Source organism: Dermacentor variabilis, chromosome 4 (assembly GCF_050947875.1).
Source record: "Dermacentor variabilis isolate Ectoservices chromosome 4, ASM5094787v1, whole genome shotgun sequence".
Taxonomy (NCBI): Eukaryota; Metazoa; Arthropoda; class Arachnida; order Ixodida; family Ixodidae; genus Dermacentor; species Dermacentor variabilis.
This window is the reverse complement of record NC_134571.1, coordinates 114867611-114890707: the sequence shown is the minus strand read 5'-3', so window position 1 is coordinate 114890707 and position 23097 is coordinate 114867611. Positions and strand designations below refer to the sequence as shown.

Below are 23097 nucleotides of genomic sequence, written 5' to 3'. Positions count from 1 at the left end.
ATCCTAAAGTAAGTTTCTTCTTATTTGAAGAATTTGACCATGGCTGGAGGCAAATTAGGAAGCCCGCAACACTTCCGGGGCTACTACGAAATCACTAAAGGGAACCCATTGGGGGACAGACATGGGGGACTACATTCGGAAATTGTTATGATTCACTTTTGCTTCCTAATGTAGTTTACCGAAGTAGTCCCCCATGCAGTACCCCAATGTGTTCCCTTTAGTGCTTTCGCAGTAGCCCCCAGAATTGTTGCGGGCTTTTGTATACGAGTGGCGAGCGCTCTCCCATGACGACGAGAACCGCTAGGCGCGCCGCGCGAACTAGGTGCACCTTCTTCTCGGTGTGGAGTAGAGGCAACGCTTACGACTTTCACTGCAAAGCTTCCTCGTGGTGGGCTGGGCACGGATCCGCCTACGGGCAAGCGCATTCCGAATTTATTTTCTTTTCAAATTTGTTGGTTTAATATACGTATATATGTCTACGTAACCACTTTCCATACATTATGACTTTTTTTCTAAACTCTACGTCGATTTCGTACATACTACACTTTGTTTTTAGCGTTCCTACCATTAAATGTACCACCACAACTGGACACCGGGAAAGCGCCCAATGAGCCAAGTAGTGCTTTCGCACTAAAATAAAGCCATTTGAACAGGTTGATTCGCTGGATTATTAACAGGTTAATAGTTGGCACTTCAAGTGCAATAGCAACCCTCCCGCTAAGACAGACGCGCAGTGGCAGGCTCCAGAGGAATTTCAACCATCTGCAGTTCTTCAGAGCGAGCAACTCTATACCATATTACATGGGCCTGCCAAATTTTTAACTACCTACCCCCCCCCCCCCCTCGAACCGAAGAGCAACAACGCACGAGTAGTGGGAGATGGTGTTGACTAGCTCGGCATTGGAAGCTCAGCGAAAGCTGATCACCAGAGCCGAAAGTGCTGCCGTCACAACTGGGGCCCTGGAATGAAGGTTCCACCCACCACTGGGGATCACCCGTCTCCATGTCCAATCAAAATAACATTTTTTTCTCTCTTTCTCTCTCGTCGCACATTTATTACCGCGATTATTTTTGCATGCCGGAAGCTAACGTGGATCAGACTTATGATTGAACAGATCATTGAATGGCTTTGAGTGAAAGCAGCAGTTACTTATGAATGAAGCATGGAAGCATTTGAAGAAGCCATTTCCTTTAATGCGCGCGCATGACTAAGAAGACCCGTATTTATTAACTAATCTATTTCATTTTTCAATCATATTACCTAAACTCTGCGTTGTTCGTGGCATATCCCTCACAGTGAATTTGTGCCCTTAATTGAGGCTGGATCACCATCTTCTTCTTCTTCCTAATCATCATCTTCATCACCATCATCCTGCCGCCCGATTCTTGGCCTATCCCCTTTAGTGCGTGCGAGCTCTGACAGAGGTTAATCATCATCATCGCCATAAGAACGGCGCAGGTCGGGGCACGGCTTCATTTATGCGGATGTGTGGACGTGTTACGCTGCCCCAGGTGCCATGGCTGATTCGCAAGGCGCTAGCAAGGTGAGAGGTTACCTTACAACATATGCCACATAAATAGGGGCTCTATGCAAGGAGAGACGAAGAATTTTATCTTGATATGTAACGAGAGATTTACCTATGGTACATACGTCTAAATTCACACCACAACCATTGTCTTTGAAAACTCCGAGAGAAGAGACAACTTGTTTGATTAAAGGAAGCGAGGGGAAAAATTGAATCTTCGCATTCCGATTACCGATGCTTGGTAATCCAGAGGTACTTGAAAACATGGCACTCTGTTTTCTTAATGGGCCGGGTTGGCACTACAGACCACGAACATCCGCTCTTGTACACGGAGAGCCTCTTTTTGTTTCTTTTCTGCTGATATTGTCTAGTGCAGGGGATCCAACTGGATATAAGCTGCCACGAGTTTTCTATCAGTGATCTCTTAGTTTTTATTTTTTGAGAGAAAGAGGGTAGTGAGGTTAAGAACAGCTCCGCGAACAGTGCTCGAGCTTCTTGCAATCATTTAAATGCGCCCACACACCTTGCCTTGCTCTAAATCTTGCGGTGCGCGTTTGCCACTTGTGAGTGCGGACGCGGTAAACTGGAAGTTGAGTTCATAAATTTTCCTTTGCATCGCTCAAGCTTGTTAGTCTAATTTACTGACCATAGTCTCGTTGAGCAACCTGATTTGCCATCATACAGTGCTTACGAGTGGTAGAGTGACGAGCGATCAACGCCTGAATGTTCGAGGCTGGACACGGAATTAACTGTTGTGCACCTCTACATAAATCTTGTTTGGCAGTCTGTAGACAGACGAATGGCCTATCGATAGGCAGGCCATATATTTTGTTGCTTTGGCGGTGCCTTCGAACTAGTTTATAGATTATAAATGACTAAATGTCCCAAGTTCGCAGGCTCTTTGCATGTTAATTGCGAAATGAACATTGAGTCATATGGCAGTCCAATAGGAGTCCTATTCGAAGCTCGCACAGCATCATGGTGTCCCACGTCTTTTAAACGAACCAAATATTAAAAATAGCATGGTACACAATAGACACATCCAACCAACGGCGTGTTGTTCCTATTCACCTTAAGGCAGGCGTCACTTGAAGTTAGATTGTATTTGCAGTGCGATAACTTCTCACTTATGGCACGTTCACACTGAGGAATCTGGCGTCTACAGCGAATGGAATTCTCCTGTCGCCGAAAATCGCGCCGTTCCCACTGCTTGCGCACCGCGCCGCTGGAACGAGAACGAGATACAGCGCCATTTGCCCCATAAAGTGTTAACCTCCAAGCAAGCGTGGGATATCCCGGATGTTGCGCCATTTGCCCCATAAAGTGTTAACCTCCAAGCAAGCGTGGGATATCCCGGATGTTCGTGCGGCTCAAAATTGCGCAGTTGTCTCCGCCCGCGTCGTGTCCGTGCGTTAATTTTCCGCGTCTCCACGATTGCTTGGAAAGGCATCGATGAACCCTGAGGAAGATGAGGCAGTACTGCTAGTCCTGTTGGCAAGCACCTTTCTGGCGATGCGTGACGCGCAGAAGCATTCGCCGAAGAGACGATGCCACCGGCGTTGGTGGGTTCGTCCTGCTTCGCAAGAGGGGTGCGTAGCTTGGTCACGCCACCTTGTCACATCTCGTAGACCTTGTGCTTCGCTACTTGTCGAAAAGGACGGGGTGGTTACGCACCAATTCGATGAGTATTTCCGATGTCGCGACGCGTTCGAAGACTGCGATATGACGAGCGCGTCGAGCTTGGCTGCCATCTTTAGAATTGCTGAGACGCGCTCCGATGGTTCGCGGTGAGGGAATCCGGTGGCAGCTGCCGGATTCCCTCACCGCGAACCAATCGGAGCGCGTCTCAGCTGCCGGATTCCCTCACCGCGAACCAATCGGAGCGCGTCTCAGGAATTCGAAAGATGGCGGCCAAGCTCGAAGCGTTCGTCATATCGCAGTCTCAGCTGCCGCAAGAAATCAGTCCGGGAGCGATCGGCGCGGAAGGGGCTATTCCGGCGGCTCTCGCCGCCGCCGAAATGGGTTCCGCCGAACTGGGCGCCGCTCCAGACGCCCAATGCCTCAGTGTGAACGCGCCATTAGGTTTAATAATGTAACATTTTAATTTTGTTTTTAAGCCGGAAATCGTCGTGGGAAAGTAGTAGAGCGTGCTCAAAGACACCCAATTAACTATTTTCGGCGTCATTATTTTTTGCCTAATCTTTTTTCCCAGACCGTTGACAGAAACCCGCGACAGATATAAGAAAGAAAGAAAGAAGACGGCACCGCGCGCTTGCGCGTGTGAATCGTCGGAATTGCAGCGCTTAGACTGCAGCGCTGTTAATTGCTCCTAATCGTGCTTCTGGAGAAAGAAGCCCGCATGCCCGTTGATAGGGGACGAACATTTCCGCATCCGTATAGGGCGCCGGAATATCTCGTACCATTTAAAACTGTAGCTGATTTCAACACAATGGGCGCCGTGGCCGATAACTTTCTCCTTTAGCAGTTGGCATGGTGGCTTCATTCTTTTCAAACGCGATTGATAGAGTTGCTCCACAAAGGCGCAAGAGCGCAGTAATGTAGTTTTTTTTTCTTTTTTCATACCGTATAGACTCGTGTAAAGGCCACAACCGCATCAAAGCCGCATCCCTATCTTGGGAGACCAAAATTTGGAAGAAACAAAGGAAAATTCCAACGGAGAAGCATCGCTTCTGGTGCCCTGATACCACGCGCATGATTCTGTTATTTTTTACGCGCTGCGTGTTTCCGCATGCTGCTACTATTTCACAAAAACTGGGGTGAGCACAAGTCAGTGGCTGGGCTGGCATTATTTTGACAAAAAGGTTCAGTCCCGTGTAAGGGTCGCGCCTCGTCATAACTCTTAAAAAAATGCGGGCCCTTGCACGAATCTATACGGCATTTCGTCGGCTTTCTTCAGAGCCTGCAAAAGAGAACTATAATAAATACCGTCATGGAAACAACTTCATTGGGTGTTTTTGGGCTACAACTTTTTAAATACGACTTGGTGTCGTAGGACTATATGAAATTTATCATAATGAAACGTAACCAATTAACCAGCTTAAATTCCAGTACTTCTAAAATAGTCTGATTACCTCAAGACGACTACAAGATAATATGCTATTGGTCTCGTTCGTCCACGATATACCACTCTATTTTTGTAGTTTGGTTTCGGTTACGTGAAATGCACGATATAAGCGCATGGAAAGTGTTGATTTGACCTGCTTGTTAACCGTGCTAGTTCATAGATAACATTAAAGTCTTGGTGACGCTGGCGCACAGCCCTATATCTGTAAGGAGGTTGCCCTCTACAGTGAGTACCAATTGCAACAGTCCATTTGAGGCAATTCATCTCATTAACATGCATTTTTGAGTCAGGTTTGTACCACAATTCAACAATGCAAGCTATAGAAAAATCTTTAAAAATGTACCAAGACATTGTCCGTAAATAATCAATGGAATTTATTAACTTAAACCAAAATGTATCCTATGCGACACAGTATCAGCTGTAAAGGCCAGAAGAGCGGGCTTCTTATTGTCAAAAAAGTAGTTACGTTGGAATTGTTCGTATATAAGAGCAGACGCCAACAAAGTGTGACGTCATACATATTTACGAAGGCCGTTCGCCATTGGCAAAGAGCACTTACGATGGAAAACGGCTGTGAATTTCGTCGCAGCTATTTTTTGCGCTGTACATACCTGCAGTCATTGTTATTTTTGCCTCCTACGCTTGTACAAATGTCCTGTATTGAATGGCCAGGATGCATGTTTTAATTGCGGCGTACAAGATATTTCGAATGTTACGTTGAACGCAAGTGGACGCACTTCAAGTGGGGCGTTTTGAGTCGCACGAATCGAGTGAAACACGTCTGAAAATTTTCCACTGCATGTCTTTTGGTATTGACATTCACATGTTCCCTACGCATGGCCAGAGGTTATTGCTATCAAATGAATCGCGTCGCGTCGGACATTCTCGGTGTTGTTATGTTTGATACATGTACTACACATGCGTTTAAAATTATTCTTCATAAAGATGACACTTGCGGCCGTTGGAGCAAGTGGGTCTGCAATTGTAGATAACGTACGTATACAACGTCGCTTTCAAAGCGCAGCTCTTAGGCGCCCGCCGTTACTGCGGCGAGCGTCGGTGTCGGCGCCGAGCAAACGAGCGCAGCGGAGGATGAGAGAAGCGAGGAGGAAAGCGGAGGAGGCGCGTGAAGCGGAACTGTGAGGTGGAAAGCGGAGGAGGAGGGTATGGCTATGGCTAAAGAGCGAGAAGTAAAGCGAGAGCGGTAAAGCGTAGTGCGGCTACGGTGGCGACGAGATGGCGCCAGAGTAGCGCGCGCCGTCTGGCAGATCGGTCTGCGTCGGCTGCTGTGAATCACCAATACGCGTCACCCACGCGCCACATCTCGCGATCTCCGGATTAGCGAGGCAGTCGCGCCATACTTCGCTCCGTTTGCGACGTGTCGCATGAGACAGAATTTCCGCGCCAGTCAATATATCGCGAAATGAAAACACGTCTAGAGCTGCGGTGAAATTTGGCATTAGAGATTATTGTAATCATCGGTGATTTTTGTGGTTGTGGGTACAATTAATAATAATAAGACCAGTAACAGGCACATTTCGAAGAAAGCTTCGTTTTATGGAAAGTGGAAAGTGTTCGTTGTCATTTCTGTGTCCTTTTTCGCGGTAATGCGCTAATATATAAAAGACACGGCCTTTCGGGCTCTTGACTGGAGACGCTCTTCGCAGTGCAGTAGAATGCGCAAGGACGTTGACAGTCGGCTACGAACGTTTACAGGGCAGAACGTTTTTCTAAAGACTGAAAAATCCACGAATCTTGGCTGTACAGCCTCAAAGCAACAGCGTATTAGTCAATAGTTGAGTTTGCGACGAACACGATGGTTCAGTAATTTAGAAACGCGATGGGCCCTAACCGAGTTGTAATTTATATTTGCTCCGGAAAATGTGCGGCCGCAAAACTATGCTGTTGACTGTGCGTCTACGTGATTCTACTTGTGTTTGTCTAGTGCAAGCTGTAGCTTATACTGGAGCTTCGTATAGCGAGAAAACGTGTAATATTTGTCTGCTACTGCCAGATCAGGTTTTAGAGTGGTTCACGTAAAATGACAATAGACTTAAATATTGTTACGTATGAGATGGATCTATTTACGAGATGATCAAGTAGGCGTAGAGCCGAGATCGCAGGCAGTCAGGTATTTTCCTACACCGAGCGCAGTTCTTCAATCTGCTCATTTCCGGCTCCGCCACGCAGCTTAACAACTAACGTAAAGATTTTAATAGCTCCGTCATTCTTTTAGCATCGAGTCAAATTATACGCCTGCGAATAGCCCAACAAAATCGTTCCATTTTGTTCCGTGTTTAATGATCCTTCCAAGCTCTACAGCACGAAAATGTTCAAACTTGTGGCTTTGGTGGTGTGCTGATGTTTCGCAGTTTGTTAAAATAATATCGGCAACACCTTGCATTTTTACTAAAAATATTAGGGCGACAAAGAGCAGATGACGCTCGAAATTAGCCGAATAGCCATGGAATGTCTTTATTTGTACCCTTGTAGCACGTACGGGTGCAGTGCATAGTGCAATGAAAGAGGCCTGTGGCCATCTGTAGCTGTCTGCTCACACGTGATGCAATGTTTTGATGTGAATTTCTTATTGACAATAAAACAGGTGACTGATTAATAAAACAGACATCTATGTTAAGTTTGGCGAAAATAATGTCTTTAGATCTGGCCTTCTCACTCGTAGCATATTTGTTTTAGTTAGCAGCGGAGGATGGGGGCTCAGCGGTAATGTTGTGCACATGTCACCCACGAAGTCGCTCGTTTACTTCTGTGCATGACGACTAATGAAGGCGATAGGTGAAAGCGCCAGCGTTTTTTCGTTGGAAAGTAAACTAGTTAAATGACGACAAGTTCTGGATTTTGCGGTTCAGTATCCTCGTAGCCCTTTACGCAGCTGCTATTGTCTCTAAGACCCTCACATTGCGGTCAATGAAGATATCTCGCTGCTACTGCTTTTGTATACACTACCTCCATTGGTCAACATCACCCCCTTTCTTTCGAAGAGTTCACCGAAACCATTCTGGGGACGCGGCACGTACCAAAGCGTGGCGCATAAGTTGGCCACTCTCTTCGCCATGACGGCAGGGAGCGCCAACGCAACCCAATTTCCCATGATGGTCATCGCCTACGGGGGAGGTGAGTCATTTATGGAAGACGAACTTTCGTGTTTGTTAACCATGTGAATTTATTGCGGATATCATGCTGGCTACGAGGCGCGATGGTGTAGAAACTAGGACGAACAACAATCGTAGAATGATTGGGTCAGTTTTGGGGGCATAGATAAGTCTGCTTCTAGGAATATACGCGATTCGTCACAGAAGTATGAGAGTTTGACGTAGTAGTTCTGCGGAAACCCGCAAGGTGGAGAGAAGCAATGAATAAAGGGAAAAAGAGACATCCACCCGTTTTGTAGCAATTGCTACAAAGGAAACCCATACGGGTTCCTCGAAAGAAAAGCCTCAAGTTGAAGAAAAATTCGTCCTGGTCCGGGACTCGAACCCGGGACCACCGCCTTTCCGGGGCAGCCGCTCTACCATCTGAGCTAACCAAGCGGCTAGCAGATGGTAGGGCGAAGTCGAATTTGTCGACAACGCCTTTCGACTTTCGAGGAACCCGTATGGGTTTCCTTTGTAGCAATTGCTACAAAACGGGTGGATGTCTCATTTTCCCTTTATTCAGAAGTATGAGAGATGGGCATCCTGCCACAACGCTCTGTATGCACTCCAACAATTCCATAAATTTTTCGTACGGTTCCTGTCAAATTTATATAGAATTCATATATATTTTGCAATGTATACGTGAAAAGCACGCGGAACATATTGGAATTATTATAGTGACTTACGGAACGTTTTAGTAGTGGGCTGCCTGGAGCAGCCTGAAATTTAGCGCCTCTCCCCCCTCCTTCCCATGGCGCTTATAATAAACCAAACACAGCATTGCCCCCTACCTATAAACAAAAGACAAGAAACACTGATCACTTTGTACATATTCATCCAATTTAATCATAAATTGACAATTCAAAGTGTTTCGCACGTTGGTTCAATGACCGGTTCATTCAACACGGACATTTGCGTACGCGAATATCAGAATGCGAGGACCTATGTGCATGGCCGCCTCATATATTTAATTTAGTACCAAGTTAAGCCAGCGAAGCTCACGTCCTGGGTAGAACACGTTAGAGCAACCAGGCATATAAACGTTCAGCAGTAGTTAGTACATCGAAGCTGGCTTCCCCACGTGATCCCACCATATCCGTGTCCTCTCCTTGCGCTTGAATGTTCTTTCGTATTTCTCAACAACAAGGCCGAACCACTACGCTTGCCAGCATTTCTTCGCAGCAAGAACAATGAATAGTGAGTTGCTTCTTTACTGAAAGATAGTAGTTTTCTTTAATTTTGGAGAGCGCCAATGACTCTGTCTAATGCGCATCAGTAAGACGCTGCAACCATGCCTGTTCCGTTCCGCGCAGTGCCTTTCCTGCTGGCCTACTTTGCTTTCTTGGGCTTCGTGACGTTTCCCGCCATGCGCCTGGAGAGCAACCTGGCACAGTTCGCAGGAGACGGAAACAGGGGCATCTTCAGCACAGTTCCGCTATTCATGGGTACGCGGAATGCACATCGGTCGCTTTGTCATTACCCTATTTTCATAAGCATGCTTTTGCTAGGCTGTCAAAACGAAGTTGCGACCGATTTTTACACGTTCCGTGGTTTCAGGTAGCAAAGTGGTATTTCCACTCGTGCTAATCGGTATTTTAAAGCACCATTCCAAGCACCGTGTATAGTGCATGCTTACAAAGGGTAAAATGAAGGTTGGTTGCTGTAACATTCCGTGAACGTTAGATTAAGATAAAACGCACATTCAAATAACAGTGCTTTTGTGACTGCGCTCGTTATAAAAATATTGCTGCTCACTCTGCAGGTGAAACAGCTGCATTCGAAACTGTTCTTGTCGCCAAAGATATTGATTGTGCCTCAGTGAGCGCAATCAGCGAAAACGACAGGTGATGGCTTAATTAAAGACAAAATTCAGAGGATAAGGGGCAACAATTGCATAGAGTGGCCATATCAATTGCTATGCTTCGTAGACACTTTGCCTTTGCTGTGTGCTTATTGCGACAGTGATAACACGATAACAGCGATACTTCTTGAATAGCAATCACTGGTCTAAATCAAGACTTCATGCTTTGCAATAATATATTGTCCGTTATTGTTCTTCAAAAAAGGGCTACGCCGTCATTGTCATCAATAGCAATATTGAATGATATGTCGCAGGCATAGGCTATACCATAACTGCATACGTCGTGTTCCGTGCGGTGACTGACACCATGGCGCTATCCGACGCCCTGGCATTGCTCCTGTCCTGGACTAGGTCGTTCGACTGGCACCACCAATGTCCCGGATGGTGGATGACACGCAACTTCTCTTGCTACGCCATTCTACACGGTTCGGTGGGTACAGGGCGCTTTTTTTTGTAACGATATAAGAAAGCATTCTAGCAGAAACCATCGCATGATTACTGTCGACGTTAATTGCGATTTTCATCAAAGCAATGCAGAGTGACACGGAGTATTGCCACCGCCGAAACGCTTCATGTATGGTGCGTGTACTGCACCCAGGTTGTTCTAGAGCGCTTCCCTCTTGACACGCTGCGCCACCTAGTGACGCCACCGCCAAGTCTGCATGTGGCATGTGCGTGAATACGTGTTCAGACAACATTGTCAGAATACATATGACGCTGGTTCCATTCCTCCCAGCGCCGGGTCCGCTTTAAAGGATTTAGTTTTTTGCATCGAACAGTGGCATACACCCACTGGCGCATACTCATTCACTCAAATAGACGTGAAAGAGGTTTCCTGAAGAACGGCACATGCACAGCGCATTCATGGTGCAGCTCGCCAACGCGTCTAGCTTTTGAACTTGAAAACACCGCGTGAGGGAGCTTCGGTTTCGTCCAGCACCGGTCGGTCTACGTATATATATATATATATATATATATATATATATATATATATATATATATATATATATATATATATATATATATATATATATCTGCGTGCGTGTGCGTTTGTGTGTGTGTGTCCTCTTGTTCAATTTGTTTCGAAGTCATGCATTTTTGCACTCCTATAAATTACAGTGCTCAAGATAAGCACTTGCTAAATTTACGAAACATGTAGGAAGAAATGCAAATTGCTCCGATTTGTTTGTGTTCGCTTTTAACCTTCTCCCCTTTCGCGGGGTTGGGACGACCTGCGTGGGACCCCCTGCCGGCGGCGGGTGTGTGCTGTGTTTGCAAGCACGGGCCGTACTTATAACACTGCGTACTACTAACACGAACAATCGCCAGTCATCGGATGACCTTGACCTTATGACGTAGATGCTCGAAAGGGACAGCGGCACCATGAATCACAAACGGAGCTCTCATTTGCTTTGATCCCAAGGAATATTGACCACGCAACTGTACTATTCCCCCCCACCGCCATTCGACGCAGTGCTTCAGAACACACATCAAGCGCTTGTACAACATGGCACTGTGGCCTTGTTGTAGAACGCTTTAGCTTCCTTTTCTGCCGAAGGCCCTCAAAAATATAGCTAAATTGACTCAGAGCCAATGGGCAGCATCACAATAGATACTATAACATTGAGGCGTCGCCGCGGTAACACCCTGCATACTCTGTAATGTCGCTTCTTATTTCCTTCTTCACTTGGATTTATGCTACCTTTCACAAATATCGTCGTATGCTCTCGTTGCTCTGGGAATTTTCCACGGGATACTTCTATAGAATATCTGTAAAATGCGCTGTAAAATGTCTGGCGGTCACAAAACAGTTCCTCTGCCACGTATGTCCTGGAGGTCGCTTCGGTTAATACGTCAGGATGAGAAACTATATTCTGCGAAATCGCTGTGCACCAAAACGTTACGCGCACTACTATTTCACACTGCTTCACTTCCAATAAACGCGTGAACAATCCGGGCGCCACTGCACGTCGGATGTTGTGCTTTCAGGGCTGCCCCCTCCCCCGTTCCCCGTGTCTCATATTTCGTCATTTACGATACGTGCTCTAGTCCACATTGGTTAGCCCATCTCCGATACCGACTCGCGCTTGCGCTCACCTTCACTCACACTCATAACCATTGTGTGGCGTTTGTATTTCGGCTTATTTGAAATCTGTAGAAAGTGCAATCGTAGGTAGCCCGACCTATGGCAAGTAGTTCGTACCTCTAAGTCAGTGTTAGTACACATTTACGTAGATTCAAATTTGGGCTTACCTCCATACACACTCATTGGCACTTACAGTAAGGTTCAAAGACACCCAGTGGAATTCACTCACACCAAGTGTTCTAGCACAGTTAAGAGTGTACGAGCAACCCGCCGTGGTTGCTCAGTGGCTATGGTGTTAGACTGCTGAGCACGAGGTCGCGGGGTCGAATCCCCGCCACGGCGGCCGCATTTCGATGGGGGCGAAATGCGAAAACACCCGTGTGCTTAGATTTAGGTGCACGTTAAAGAACCCCAGGTGGTCAAAATTTCCGGAGTCCTCCACTACGGCGTGCCTCATAATCAGGAAGTGGTTTTGGCACGTAAAACCCCCAATATTATTATTATTAGTGTACGAGCTAAAAAGCGCGATGACCTATGATAAACATAGATCTTATTATGATATTATGTTACGCGCGTTCATTGATGTTTACTGGCTACTCTAACGACTACTCACACCCGCTCTCCCTCACATTTATGTTGAGTGGCGATCAATCGTGCTCAAACGTATGACTTTCGAGTGGGTGTGACTGTCTGTGAACGCTTTTGCAGGAGAGCTTGCCGGCGTCTGAAGGATACGATTCCCGGATTTCTCTAGTACTGATGTTTAACCTTACCGTTCAAATCTCGTACAGACGCCCTGCAAGCTGGCGAGGGATGAGCTAACTGACAGCTTCCGCCACGACATATCGACTGAGGGCCTTCCAGTAGCCAGCGGGAATCAAGTGCTTCTTGTTCATTCCAAGCACTACAAGGATGAGGCGGAGGGCTGTATTCCTGACTTGCCCGACACCGGAGCGCCGTATCACTTGTGAGTGGTCGAGCGAAATTGTTTCATCTCACCACAGAAGGCGGTGGTGCCAGAGGACTGTCATTTGTGAATTCGCCAGTTATGGTGGCCTCCTTCGCAAGAAAGTTGTGTAAAACAGTTCGACGAGGCCAAGGAGCCCCTGGCAGGCGACATAGCACAATGAATAACAAAATGTAGTGGTGACGTTAGTTATATGTTATAAAAGATTATTGGGCTATCACTGCAGAGTTCGTCCAAATAGGAGCGTTCCTGAACAACGTGATTACGATCAAGTTAAATAACTTTATATACTGAGTGTGCTGAATATGGAAACATTTGATGACTTCAACACCACGTATGTTAGACACATGTTTGTCCCTAGTTAGAGAAAGAAAGGATAGTGAATATAAAGAACATTTTAGATAAAGTGTAAGTAAAATTAAAACAAACACTAATGAATTGATAATCACCAACGAGAACATGGTCCTTAGCAAGATTAAAATATGTTCTCAAGAAGCCTATTTCGAACGTTAGAAGGTATTAGAGTGGCGCATGTAGTGAGGTGACTGTTTAGTCTATTCATTAAATGGAGTGCTTGAAAAGCTAATTCGAGGCACTACACACAACAGAAAGCTTCTGCTTGCTTCCACGCGTTTAGCATTAAGCGTCCTCTCAATATTACGGTCTGTATCTTACACCGTGCTTTATATGAGATCAAGTAAAGACCAAGCGAATCTCAATGCAGAATTACAGGTATAGCTGCGAAAAGTAGCGCGGCACGTGGCTAGTGGGTTATTTATTAAATTTATCCTGCAACCTTTACTTCCATTGTTGGTACCTTTAGATTATGGCAGAATCATAACGTCACAGTCGTAAGACTGTTCTGTCGATCTAAAGGTAACAGGCTGAGTTCTTAATAGACCGCAAGGGATTTCACGCATGACCTCTGCATGCAGCCGTCGGCAGGCGATCTGGGAGCCGGGGGCGTTCGACCTTATCCGGGCAGAGCCGCTCTTCGCCATCGCGGTTATCTGGCTGCTGGTGTTCGCGATTGCTCGCAGAGGATTCCTCAAGCTCAAGACGGTGGGTGTTCGTACCACTTACCTGACCCCTTTAAAATCTGCTGCCCCCCCCCCCCCCTGGTCCATAGATGGAAGAAAAAGAACATGACGAGTAAAGTGGCCGCATTCTGAAACGCTCGACTTCGGCGATGGCATCCCCGATGTGGATCGTTTCAAAATCTGGCCGAAGAGCGCGAAATTTTGCACGGTACGCGAAGGATGCATTACGAGCACTAAAAAGTAAATTTATGCCCAAACAGAAATAAAAAAGATGTCCAAGCGCTCTGCTCTGTTTATCTAACTTATATGTTTCAGACCATCTCAATGAACTTACTGTTCTTAGTAAGCATCAGGGCCCATATTCGCAGAAACTCGTTACGCTATCTTTGTTCGTAAGAACAAATGCTAGCCAAATCTAATGCTGGACATAATATTAGCAAAGGCCACCGGCCAGTGGGAAAGACGTTTAGAAAAGAAAAAGCTTCGTGAATTCGGTGCCTATTCTGCGTTCTTTTCTTCTTGTGTATGTGTCTCATGCAATATTTGAGCATTCGTTAAGTGCGTTAGTTGCGAAACATGTTAGCAATCCCTCAGTGAGACAAAACGCGATACAGGAAATGCCAAGTACTATCATTTCGTCCACCACGTCTCATCTGCAGCGTTGTGCACATGTTTCACAGCGCCCAACTGAGCCAGCTTAAAGCATTATTAGGAGTGCGTTCACACAGAGCAGATACGAGCAGATACAGTGTTTACCATCATGGCAGCACGCTAGTTATGCAAAGGTTAACCCGTTTTGGTTCTAATTTTATATTGAAAATAATGAATTTATATTCCGCACCACTGAACAAAAGAATAAAAGTAAACAGATAACAACATTTCTAAACTAGTCTTATTTTTTTACCGTGTGCCATAAGTGGAGGGGGGGGGGGTGGCTTTTGTCACAAATTTAGTATAATACCGGAACGCTCTATAGCTTAAAACTTGTAAATTAGTCACAATTGTGTGAGGAATGGATGTGAATTGTTTGAAGCTTGCTTTCATGCCCGGCCTAAGACCGTTTACACGCCTAAGCTGCCAGTGCTACGTGTAAACAGTTGGGAGGTTTAATCTCAGAATGCTGCCGTGTGTGGATTTTCCCCAAATTTTAGAGAGAAGCGTTGATGTATAGCGTTGCGTCTAGATAAGTTATTTAATTAAGATTGCAGACACTGAATTTTTTAGGGCCGTTTTGACCTTTGTTTTGCACCATGTCGGATATCCTATGTGAAATATTGATTTCGACAGAAATTCCTGGAACAAAAAAGGCTAAGTCTGGAATAGGCAGTTACTCTCACAAAAGTAGTGGAAAGCAGTGGATTTGTTCTTAACATGTACACAAGGCAGCGCTAGAGCGCATGTTGGAGCACGTCCTGGGATGTCTAGTGCGTAGAGTCGAGGAAAACGTTCCAGGCGAGGCACGCTTTGCGAGCACAGGCTTGGCAGGTATGCATGTGGGCAAGTGCACCGTGTGTCGTAATTGAATACTTGTCTCTTGAGTACGTCTAACCTAGCCTGGGTGAGTGAGGGAGAGAGAAGTGATAAGCGAAAGACAGGGAAGTCAACGGGACTAAGCCTGGTTGGCTAACCTGCACTGGGGAAGAAGGAATGGGGACTAAAACATACAAGGGGTGGAATTTCATACAATGCGCGAACACACTCGCAATGAAGCGTTCATCGCTGTGTTCGTCACTAGGGGGCAGAAAGACTGCTTCAATGAAAGAACGATGCTGCTGTTCGCTTGGCAGTAGTGAATGGCATATTTCTTCAGAGGGTGCTTGTAAGCTTACTTGTTTTAGACAGGCTCGTGCACTAAGCAGTACGCGGATACCTAACGTCAACGGATTCGCTCTTCCGCAGTTCTTCTACGCCATCATTCTCCTGCACGTTCTGACCACGCTGATGCTCCTGCTAAGGGCCTCCACATTGACTGGAGCCACGCGCGGACTTCGGCTGTTTCTGCAAGCCAACTGGGCATCTGTTACCAATCAGGAGGTACACTAGAACGATTGCGCAGACTCTCAATCCCCAGGAAAGACTCGGCTATTTCAATGCATACGTGCCGATACGGGGAAATTTTGAGCCCTGAAGGCATCGTAATGTGGCGTTTAAAAATACCTATACGACAAAACCAATACGGCAACACATTTGACGCTGTGGACGGCGTTGTAAGCGGAATTAGTTTATGACATGAGGAATGTAACATGTGAGCCCCCAAAATAAAATATGAATCATTCCTCTGTTAAAACTCAGCAAGGAAAGGATACGGGCTCGTTCAAGCACGAAGGCCTTTTGCTTTTGGATATAATAAATACATTTCGAATTCAGCCAAATTGATGGCATTGTACGCCAGCCTGACATGACATTTCAATAACGTACATTAGCGCTGTTTCGGTTGAAACGGGATGTATGTATATACCTATGGACGTCATTTAGCAGCATTTGGTTTGCCCAGTAAAACTGCATCCGCTCCTATGTACATAAAGGATTACTACAAGTGTGGTTCAACACGGTAGACACAACATGTTATAATCCGTAGCTCAGGCATGATTTCGAAAAAAAACCTTAATTCATAAAATCTTTACCAACTGCATCGCTTCTAAAGCAATGGAGGCAGTTTGGTTGTTCGTTATGTTTTCCGTAGATACCAGGGAGAGGTGTCGTGCAAAGCACTAGAGATTTTCGGCACCTTCAACTGCACTGGCCATAAATGGGGTTGGTTTGCACTTTGGAAGAAACTGTGCAAGTCTTCCACGTTGCTATCATCTATATCGTAGGGATCTGAATGCAACCATTTCGAGCTTCTGCCTTTCAAGGTCGAAGGAGCAATTGACGATTTTTTATGTGACGATGCTTACAAGTAGCATTCGTAAAAGAGGCTTTGTAGGGTATTATTGGAAAATAACTGATCATGGCCGGAGTTTCGCATACAGATTTTGTGATTTAGCCAGCAGGTTGACTCCGAGAAACAGATACAGAGCAGATGATACACCGCCTCGCTCGGTGGTTTCCCTCAGCCCCATGTATTTCGTGCGTTGCTTGAGTCAAAGAATAATCATTGCGAACGAATGCCAATAGATATCCATCTCACTATTTTTGTACTTGTACTATTTCGAATGGAGAGCGAAGTGGTGTAAATTTAAAAAGTAACAAATTAGTGAAAGTGTGCGAATATTTACAACTTGAAATATAAATTGAATACTCCTTGCTATTCGATTCGTATTCGATTGGTGAATTCTCTATTAGAAGTCGTTGAAATTTTGTTTCATTCCAAACCATAAGTGATAGAAACATTTAGTCTCGAGGGATACAGAACAATGGGTTTGAGTACTGTTCGGAATGATTCTGATGAATGAGAGCTGTGGTTGTCACGCCAAGGAACAAGCAAATTTGCGACACTTCTGCTGAATAATTTCCGGTCATTGAAATAAGACAGCTTGCTTTCGGCCAGCTTGTATACAAATTCCTTGCTATTTATTATTTGACCAGCCTTTTTATGTTTGCATTTCTGTAAAGCGTGTCTGGTGTTGTAGTATCAGACTCTTCAACTTTCATCGAACATAACGTATACAAGCGCCCGGGTAATATGCAGTTTTCATGTTTCATTACTGTCATTGTAGGGTACGTCGGATATCTGAAGGGGAATGGTTACAAACTTTAGGCTCCCTAGCAATGGCAATAGCCTCCACTGAAGCTAACATCGTAATAAGCGACTGCAAGACAGCCGTCAAGAACTATGCAAAAGGAAGAATCTCGCCGGAAGCACTGAAAATTTTAAACAATTTTCGTGAAGATCGCGACATTCACATGATATGGGCAACCGCACACTCCTCCCTTCCCGGGAACGAAATAGCGCACAACCTGGCTCGAGAACTGACAGGGCGAGCAGGTGACACGCAACAAATACTGGGAACGGAGAGAGACCAGATGACCAGCTTTAACGAGATCACCAAACACTATAAATTGGGAAGGGCCCATTTCCCCCCGGCACACTCCTCGTTAAATAGACGGCAAGCGACGGCATGGCGCCTCTTACAAACAGATACATATCCGAACCCGGTGGCCTACCACCGCTACTACCCGGACTTTTACACGGATAGATGTAGATTCTGTGAAGAAAGCGCGCACCTGCAACATATGGTTTGGGCTTGTCCTCGTACACCCATACAGAATAAAATAATTAAGACCAGAGAGCAGTGGGAGACCGCGTTGCTCAGCTGTGCACCGGAAGACCAACTCAAGGCAATCCAGCAGGCCGAAGATGCCGCCAGGGCCCAAGGGCTCGAGGCCGTCATTTAGGTAGAGGCCTAGGTCTCAAATCTGCTCTGCACAAATAAAGTTTATTCCTCCTCCTCCTCCTCCTCCTCCTCCTCCTCCTCCTCCTCCTCCTCCTCCCTAGTTGCACGGATGTGTAATTGTGAAAGGTATTGCATCCATGTGCCATATTATACAGGATGATCATTTTTAAGTTTTACAAGAATTCTTAAACATAATTTGTGGCAGATAACAGAATTTTATTCCTTGAACTGAAGTAGTCAGACAGGCGCACATTACTTTCTCTAGAAATCAAAACACATAACGCAATAATTGATATAAATTCACTAATTATATTCTTATTCAAAAACATTACGACACGTACATATTACAACTTACGAATTCTAGCCGGTTAGTTTGCAAGGCTAGAATTCATGGAACAAATTTTGAGGATTTCAGTGGTTCTGAGATATGCGCCATAAAACTCGCGGTAAAAATGCACTACTGTTCCACTTACTTTTTCAACAATACATGCTTTTACGCATGGAAACACACAAGTAACTCGAACGGCCACGTGTTTCGTCGAACAACTCGGCAATGAATGTCTAAAACTAGCTGTCATCTCTAAATTTGTTATATGTACAGGCGCGCTGCAAACTCACAGGCTACAGTTTGTGAATTGCAGTGTGTATATAAATTACTTCATTAGGAAGGTAATTGGTCAATTTTCGTTAATTAGTTGAATGTGTGCTATGATATTTCGCGCAATTAATCTCCCCATTTCATAAATATTCGAGCTCAAGGTACGGAATTGTGCTATATGCCACAGGTGAAATTTAAAAATTATATAGAACTTGAAAATGCTCAGCTGGTATTGGCTCAATTTCTGTTTAAAGCGAAACTTTGTGTGACACTTCCCGCCCCCCCCCCCCCCCCAGACACACACTTTTTGGATGCGGCTGTTGGTTGCTGGCTGTGTTGCCTAATTGGCCGGTCCCTGATATTAGGCAAACCGGTACTGGACATATTGCGAGCGAAGAGGCCCAGGGTGGCCGGCGATGTACGCAAGCGCGAACATATGCTCCAACTCAAACAGGCCACCGTCTTCATGACGCCGTCATTATTTCAACGCTTTCATCGCATGTTGTGACCATTATTTCGTTCTCATTTGACTGCCATCATTCCGCCGCTTTCGATCTCTTGTGGCAGTGTTGTCATTGCATCGTTGTGAAGCCGTCGTCATCATACCATTGCAGCCTTGTCATCGTCACCATTCCGTAGTCATTGCGCCAGCGTAATCATGCAGTCGTCATTCTACTGTCATCATGCTCTGACTTGCATTCATTTTATCGTCGTCATAGCATCGTCGTTACATAGTTGTCGTCATGCATTTGTTCTCACACTCCCACGGTCTTTATCACCAGCGTTATCCCTTTATCGTTATGCCATATTCGTCACGCCATCATCATAATTCAGGCATCTTCATCCCGTTGTAGCCAGATGCTCGTCACCACGCCGTCATTATTCCAACATTGTCATGGCATTGTCACCATGTCGTCTTTCTCATCCGAGCGTCATTCCTTGTTCGACATTCCCTTGACATCACTGCGCAATCGTGATACAATTATACAATTGTGCTCATGCCGTAGTGCTCGTTCCATCGTCGCCATTCTGTCGTAGTCATTCAGTGTCGTCATTTCTCCGTTATCATGCCATCACCGTCATACAGCCGTAATCATTTCTTTGTCGTCACACGATCATCGTGATGTATTTGGAGCCATATTGTCTTCGTGATGTCGTTCTTGCCACTCCATCGTCGTCATCTCTCCTTCGACATTTCATCGTCGTCATTGCGTCGTCGTCGTACGTCCATCATGTCATTGCGATCGTTTCATTATTGTCATTCTGTTGTAGTCATTCCATTATCGTCATCCAATAGCCGCCATGCCTTTGCCATCATTTCATCGCTGTCATGCCATCATCGCCATACAGTTTTCATCATTCGTCGGTGGTCGTTCCATTGAAATTTTTTTCATCTTCGTCCTACCATAGCCCTCATTCTATCATCGTCATGGACAGTATTCGCGTGCTTCAGCGTGACACGTCTACGTTGAGCTAAACACTTCAGGTAAAAATTTGCCTAGTTGTAGTCGGCGGATGTTCTATACTTGCAAATGGTCGCTAGAGAATAATAGCTTTCTTAGAAAACACCAATGAAAGCATCACGGAAACTGACTTCAACAGATCGTGGGATCCACACACGTTTTTTTTTTACTTGACCCGTAAGATCTTTATTCTTTTTCTTTCTTTAGAAATTAAAAAAAACATATTTAATTCAGTATTCGTGAGTCATTATGTCGGATACTCATATGCGACTAGAATCAGAAATCTCCCACTTCGAAAGCCCGTGAGATAAGTAATTTAGAAATAGTCAGGTGTTTAGCATGCGTGCCACCATGTTGTGCCAACGCAGCCGCTTAATTCAAGTGGGAGAGAAGGTGGACCGTCGCACTACGTTCACTCCCTTATTTATACTGGATAAAACTTCTACACCGTGAGTATCCGCATGCGATGTCCCAAGTTGCGGGCTCGTTATCATGCGATGATCAGATGACGCTGAAATCAACAGAAAATGAGTTGTTTGAACCAATCAGCACAAAATTAAATATTTTCGTATAATGCTTGAATTTTATTGCAGATGTGGTCAAACGCCTTGTACGTGTCACTGGAGAGCGTCGGGGTCACTGGGACCATCTACCTAAGCATCGAGCGACTCAACTGCTTCAAGAACAGATTCCAAGAGTGAGCGTCCTTAACAATATTTTTGGAATGTTATTCAATGTGCGCGCACTCATTTACTGCTTAATTGATGAGCTGATGGTCATGTCCACTTACCCCGATTTGAATTCTAAGTAGGAGTAATCTTCATCCCCTGTTTAACAGTGCCAGCTAAAGAGCCTGGCTTGAGCTAAGTGAGTTAGCTTAAAGATGCTAACTCATTATTTTTAGACGTTGGCACAGCCCATATAAGCGCCTCTCAATCATAATAAATCGGTTATGCACAGGTTGGCTTGAAGGACAGTGAAGTCGCAGTGTCGCCCGAAAGGCTAAACATCGATTGCGATATCAAGTTAGTAGACGCTATACAAAGTAAGGATATTACTTCAATCGGCCGTATAAACTTACGAAAATTCGCTTACTAACTAAATTAACAACCACGCTGTCACGCGCGCACTGGTAAACATGAGCGCATCTCGCTCGATGTCTGCGGAGACTCGCTGTCAAAACGCTGGAGTGAAGAATTGCGGCAGCAGCAGCAGCGAGCGAATTGACCTACGTGGCTGTCTAAACACGAACTAAACGTCGAAAGCACAACGCATACACAGCTACCGGCACTCTACGTACTTTATCCACATCGCACATCGCTTCCAGGATACCGCACCCGCGCGGCAGCGCCGTGAGCAACAGCCGACGAAGTAGAACGGCCCCACCCTCTTTCGCTCGCGTCTCCCGTGCCTCTCTCGCGCGCGAAAGAAATGGTCGTAAACGGCATTTACTGAAGCCTGTAATTTTTTTACCCACGGTGGAAAATCACCCTGAATCTTCGTCATTGCGTGAATTCTGCTCTTACTGGTAGATGCCCTAGTTTCACTTTTCTAACTACTTGTTTAAATGTTTTACCTACGACTGACAGTGCTTAAACCGAGTTGCGCATTATCGTTTGTGTTGCGAGAAGTATGCTTACTGAAACAAAGGGCCTGATATTGAAACAGGGACGTGATGTTTGTGCTTGTTGCGGACACGGCGAGCAAGAGCATTGGCACTATCGTCTCCTTCCTCTTCCTGGGACACCTGTCGTACGCCACGGGCATCAACGTCCACATGCTGGTAGACGCAGGTACGTTCACAGTAAGCTTCACGCAGAGCAACGTCTCTCTCATTTCACTTCGTAGCTTGTAGTGTGTGCATAATCGTAAGGAAATAAAGTAAACAGCAAAGGCGTGTCCATATTCCCGATACTCCCATTTACGAGAATCTATCATTTGGAGGGGAATATTGTCACTCTTGACATATTTGTTTCAGATTGTGACTTTGGCAACTATAGCAGTGTTCTCCGTGCAAGCCAGAGCTATTGTCAGTTATGTTGAGTTGACAAACTCTCCAAATTCGTTTCCCTTCACATGCTTCCTTGGAGGTTACAGCTGACGCCAGCATAAACATTTCCCTCAAGTTCCCCCTCGCTCAAGCTTCATACCATCTATCCCGCCCCCCCCATAAGAAGAGTACCTGTATTTAGTAGAGGCTGACATAGGAACCTTTCCGAACTGTTTACTTTGGTGGCAGGAAAAGACTAGAAGCGAACAAAACGAAAGGCCACGCTTTGATATTTTCATTTTAATTCGCGTATGAATCAAGGCGCTCATATGGACTACGATACGTCAGGGATATCACTGTATCTTAACGTGTTGTTAGAGGCTTTTTCATAGTAAGTTGGTAAAGGGTTTAAAGCAGACTGTCTCCTTTTACTGCCGGCACCAATGCTTTAATATTTTATTAGCAAGAAATGTAGTATTTCACAGCAGCTACTCTAATAATGTTTGTCATCGGGGTCTGGCTCGGGAAATCCAAAGTGCATTCTCTAGCGCTCTTCATTTCTTGGAGCCCTTCCGGATTAGCAATCTCCACTCGCAGAAAGAACTACCTGATTGGCATTTAAAGCATTAAATCTACCTATCCAACGTAGCCTGCGCATGTTGCGGTAGTTATTTGACGCCACAGCAATACCCAGATGTAATCGTCATGCAAAAAAAAAAGTCGGGTAGGCTGTATCGAAAATGTATCTACAGTTGGGTGCATGAAACACCTTATCCATGCTGCTAAGGGTGTTTAGGCACTGGGGTACAGCTATGACTTCACCAAATGCACACATGGCGTTTATTCACGCATTACGAAGCTTACATGCCTAATTTGCGATACATCTAGTGGCTGTCCAACGCTCCAATTTATCTTTGAATCGGGCTCCGTTTCCATTTGTAGTGGGAGCACCATGGGTAAAAAAAAAGCAATGGGCGCGAATATGAGTC

General features: G+C 45.5%; 1 protein-coding gene across 1 annotated transcript in view; it reads left to right on the top strand.

Annotated features, from left to right (window-relative positions):
• Positions 1 to 1469: 1469 nt before the first annotated feature.
• Positions 1470 to 23097, top strand: part of LOC142578302 (sodium-dependent proline transporter-like) — a 33344-nt gene continuing 11716 nt past the window's right edge. The window contains exons 1-9 of the mRNA XM_075687700.1: positions 1470 to 1544; positions 7614 to 7746; positions 9080 to 9211; positions 9882 to 10057; positions 12505 to 12680; positions 13616 to 13742; positions 15620 to 15754; positions 20712 to 20815; positions 21787 to 21911. Of these exons, the coding sequence (XP_075543815.1) occupies positions 1518 to 1544; positions 7614 to 7746; positions 9080 to 9211; positions 9882 to 10057; positions 12505 to 12680; positions 13616 to 13742; positions 15620 to 15754; positions 20712 to 20815; positions 21787 to 21911 (1135 nt within the window). The 5' untranslated portion in view covers positions 1470 to 1517. The remainder of the gene's footprint in view (positions 1545 to 7613; positions 7747 to 9079; positions 9212 to 9881; positions 10058 to 12504; positions 12681 to 13615; positions 13743 to 15619; positions 15755 to 20711; positions 20816 to 21786; positions 21912 to 23097) is intronic.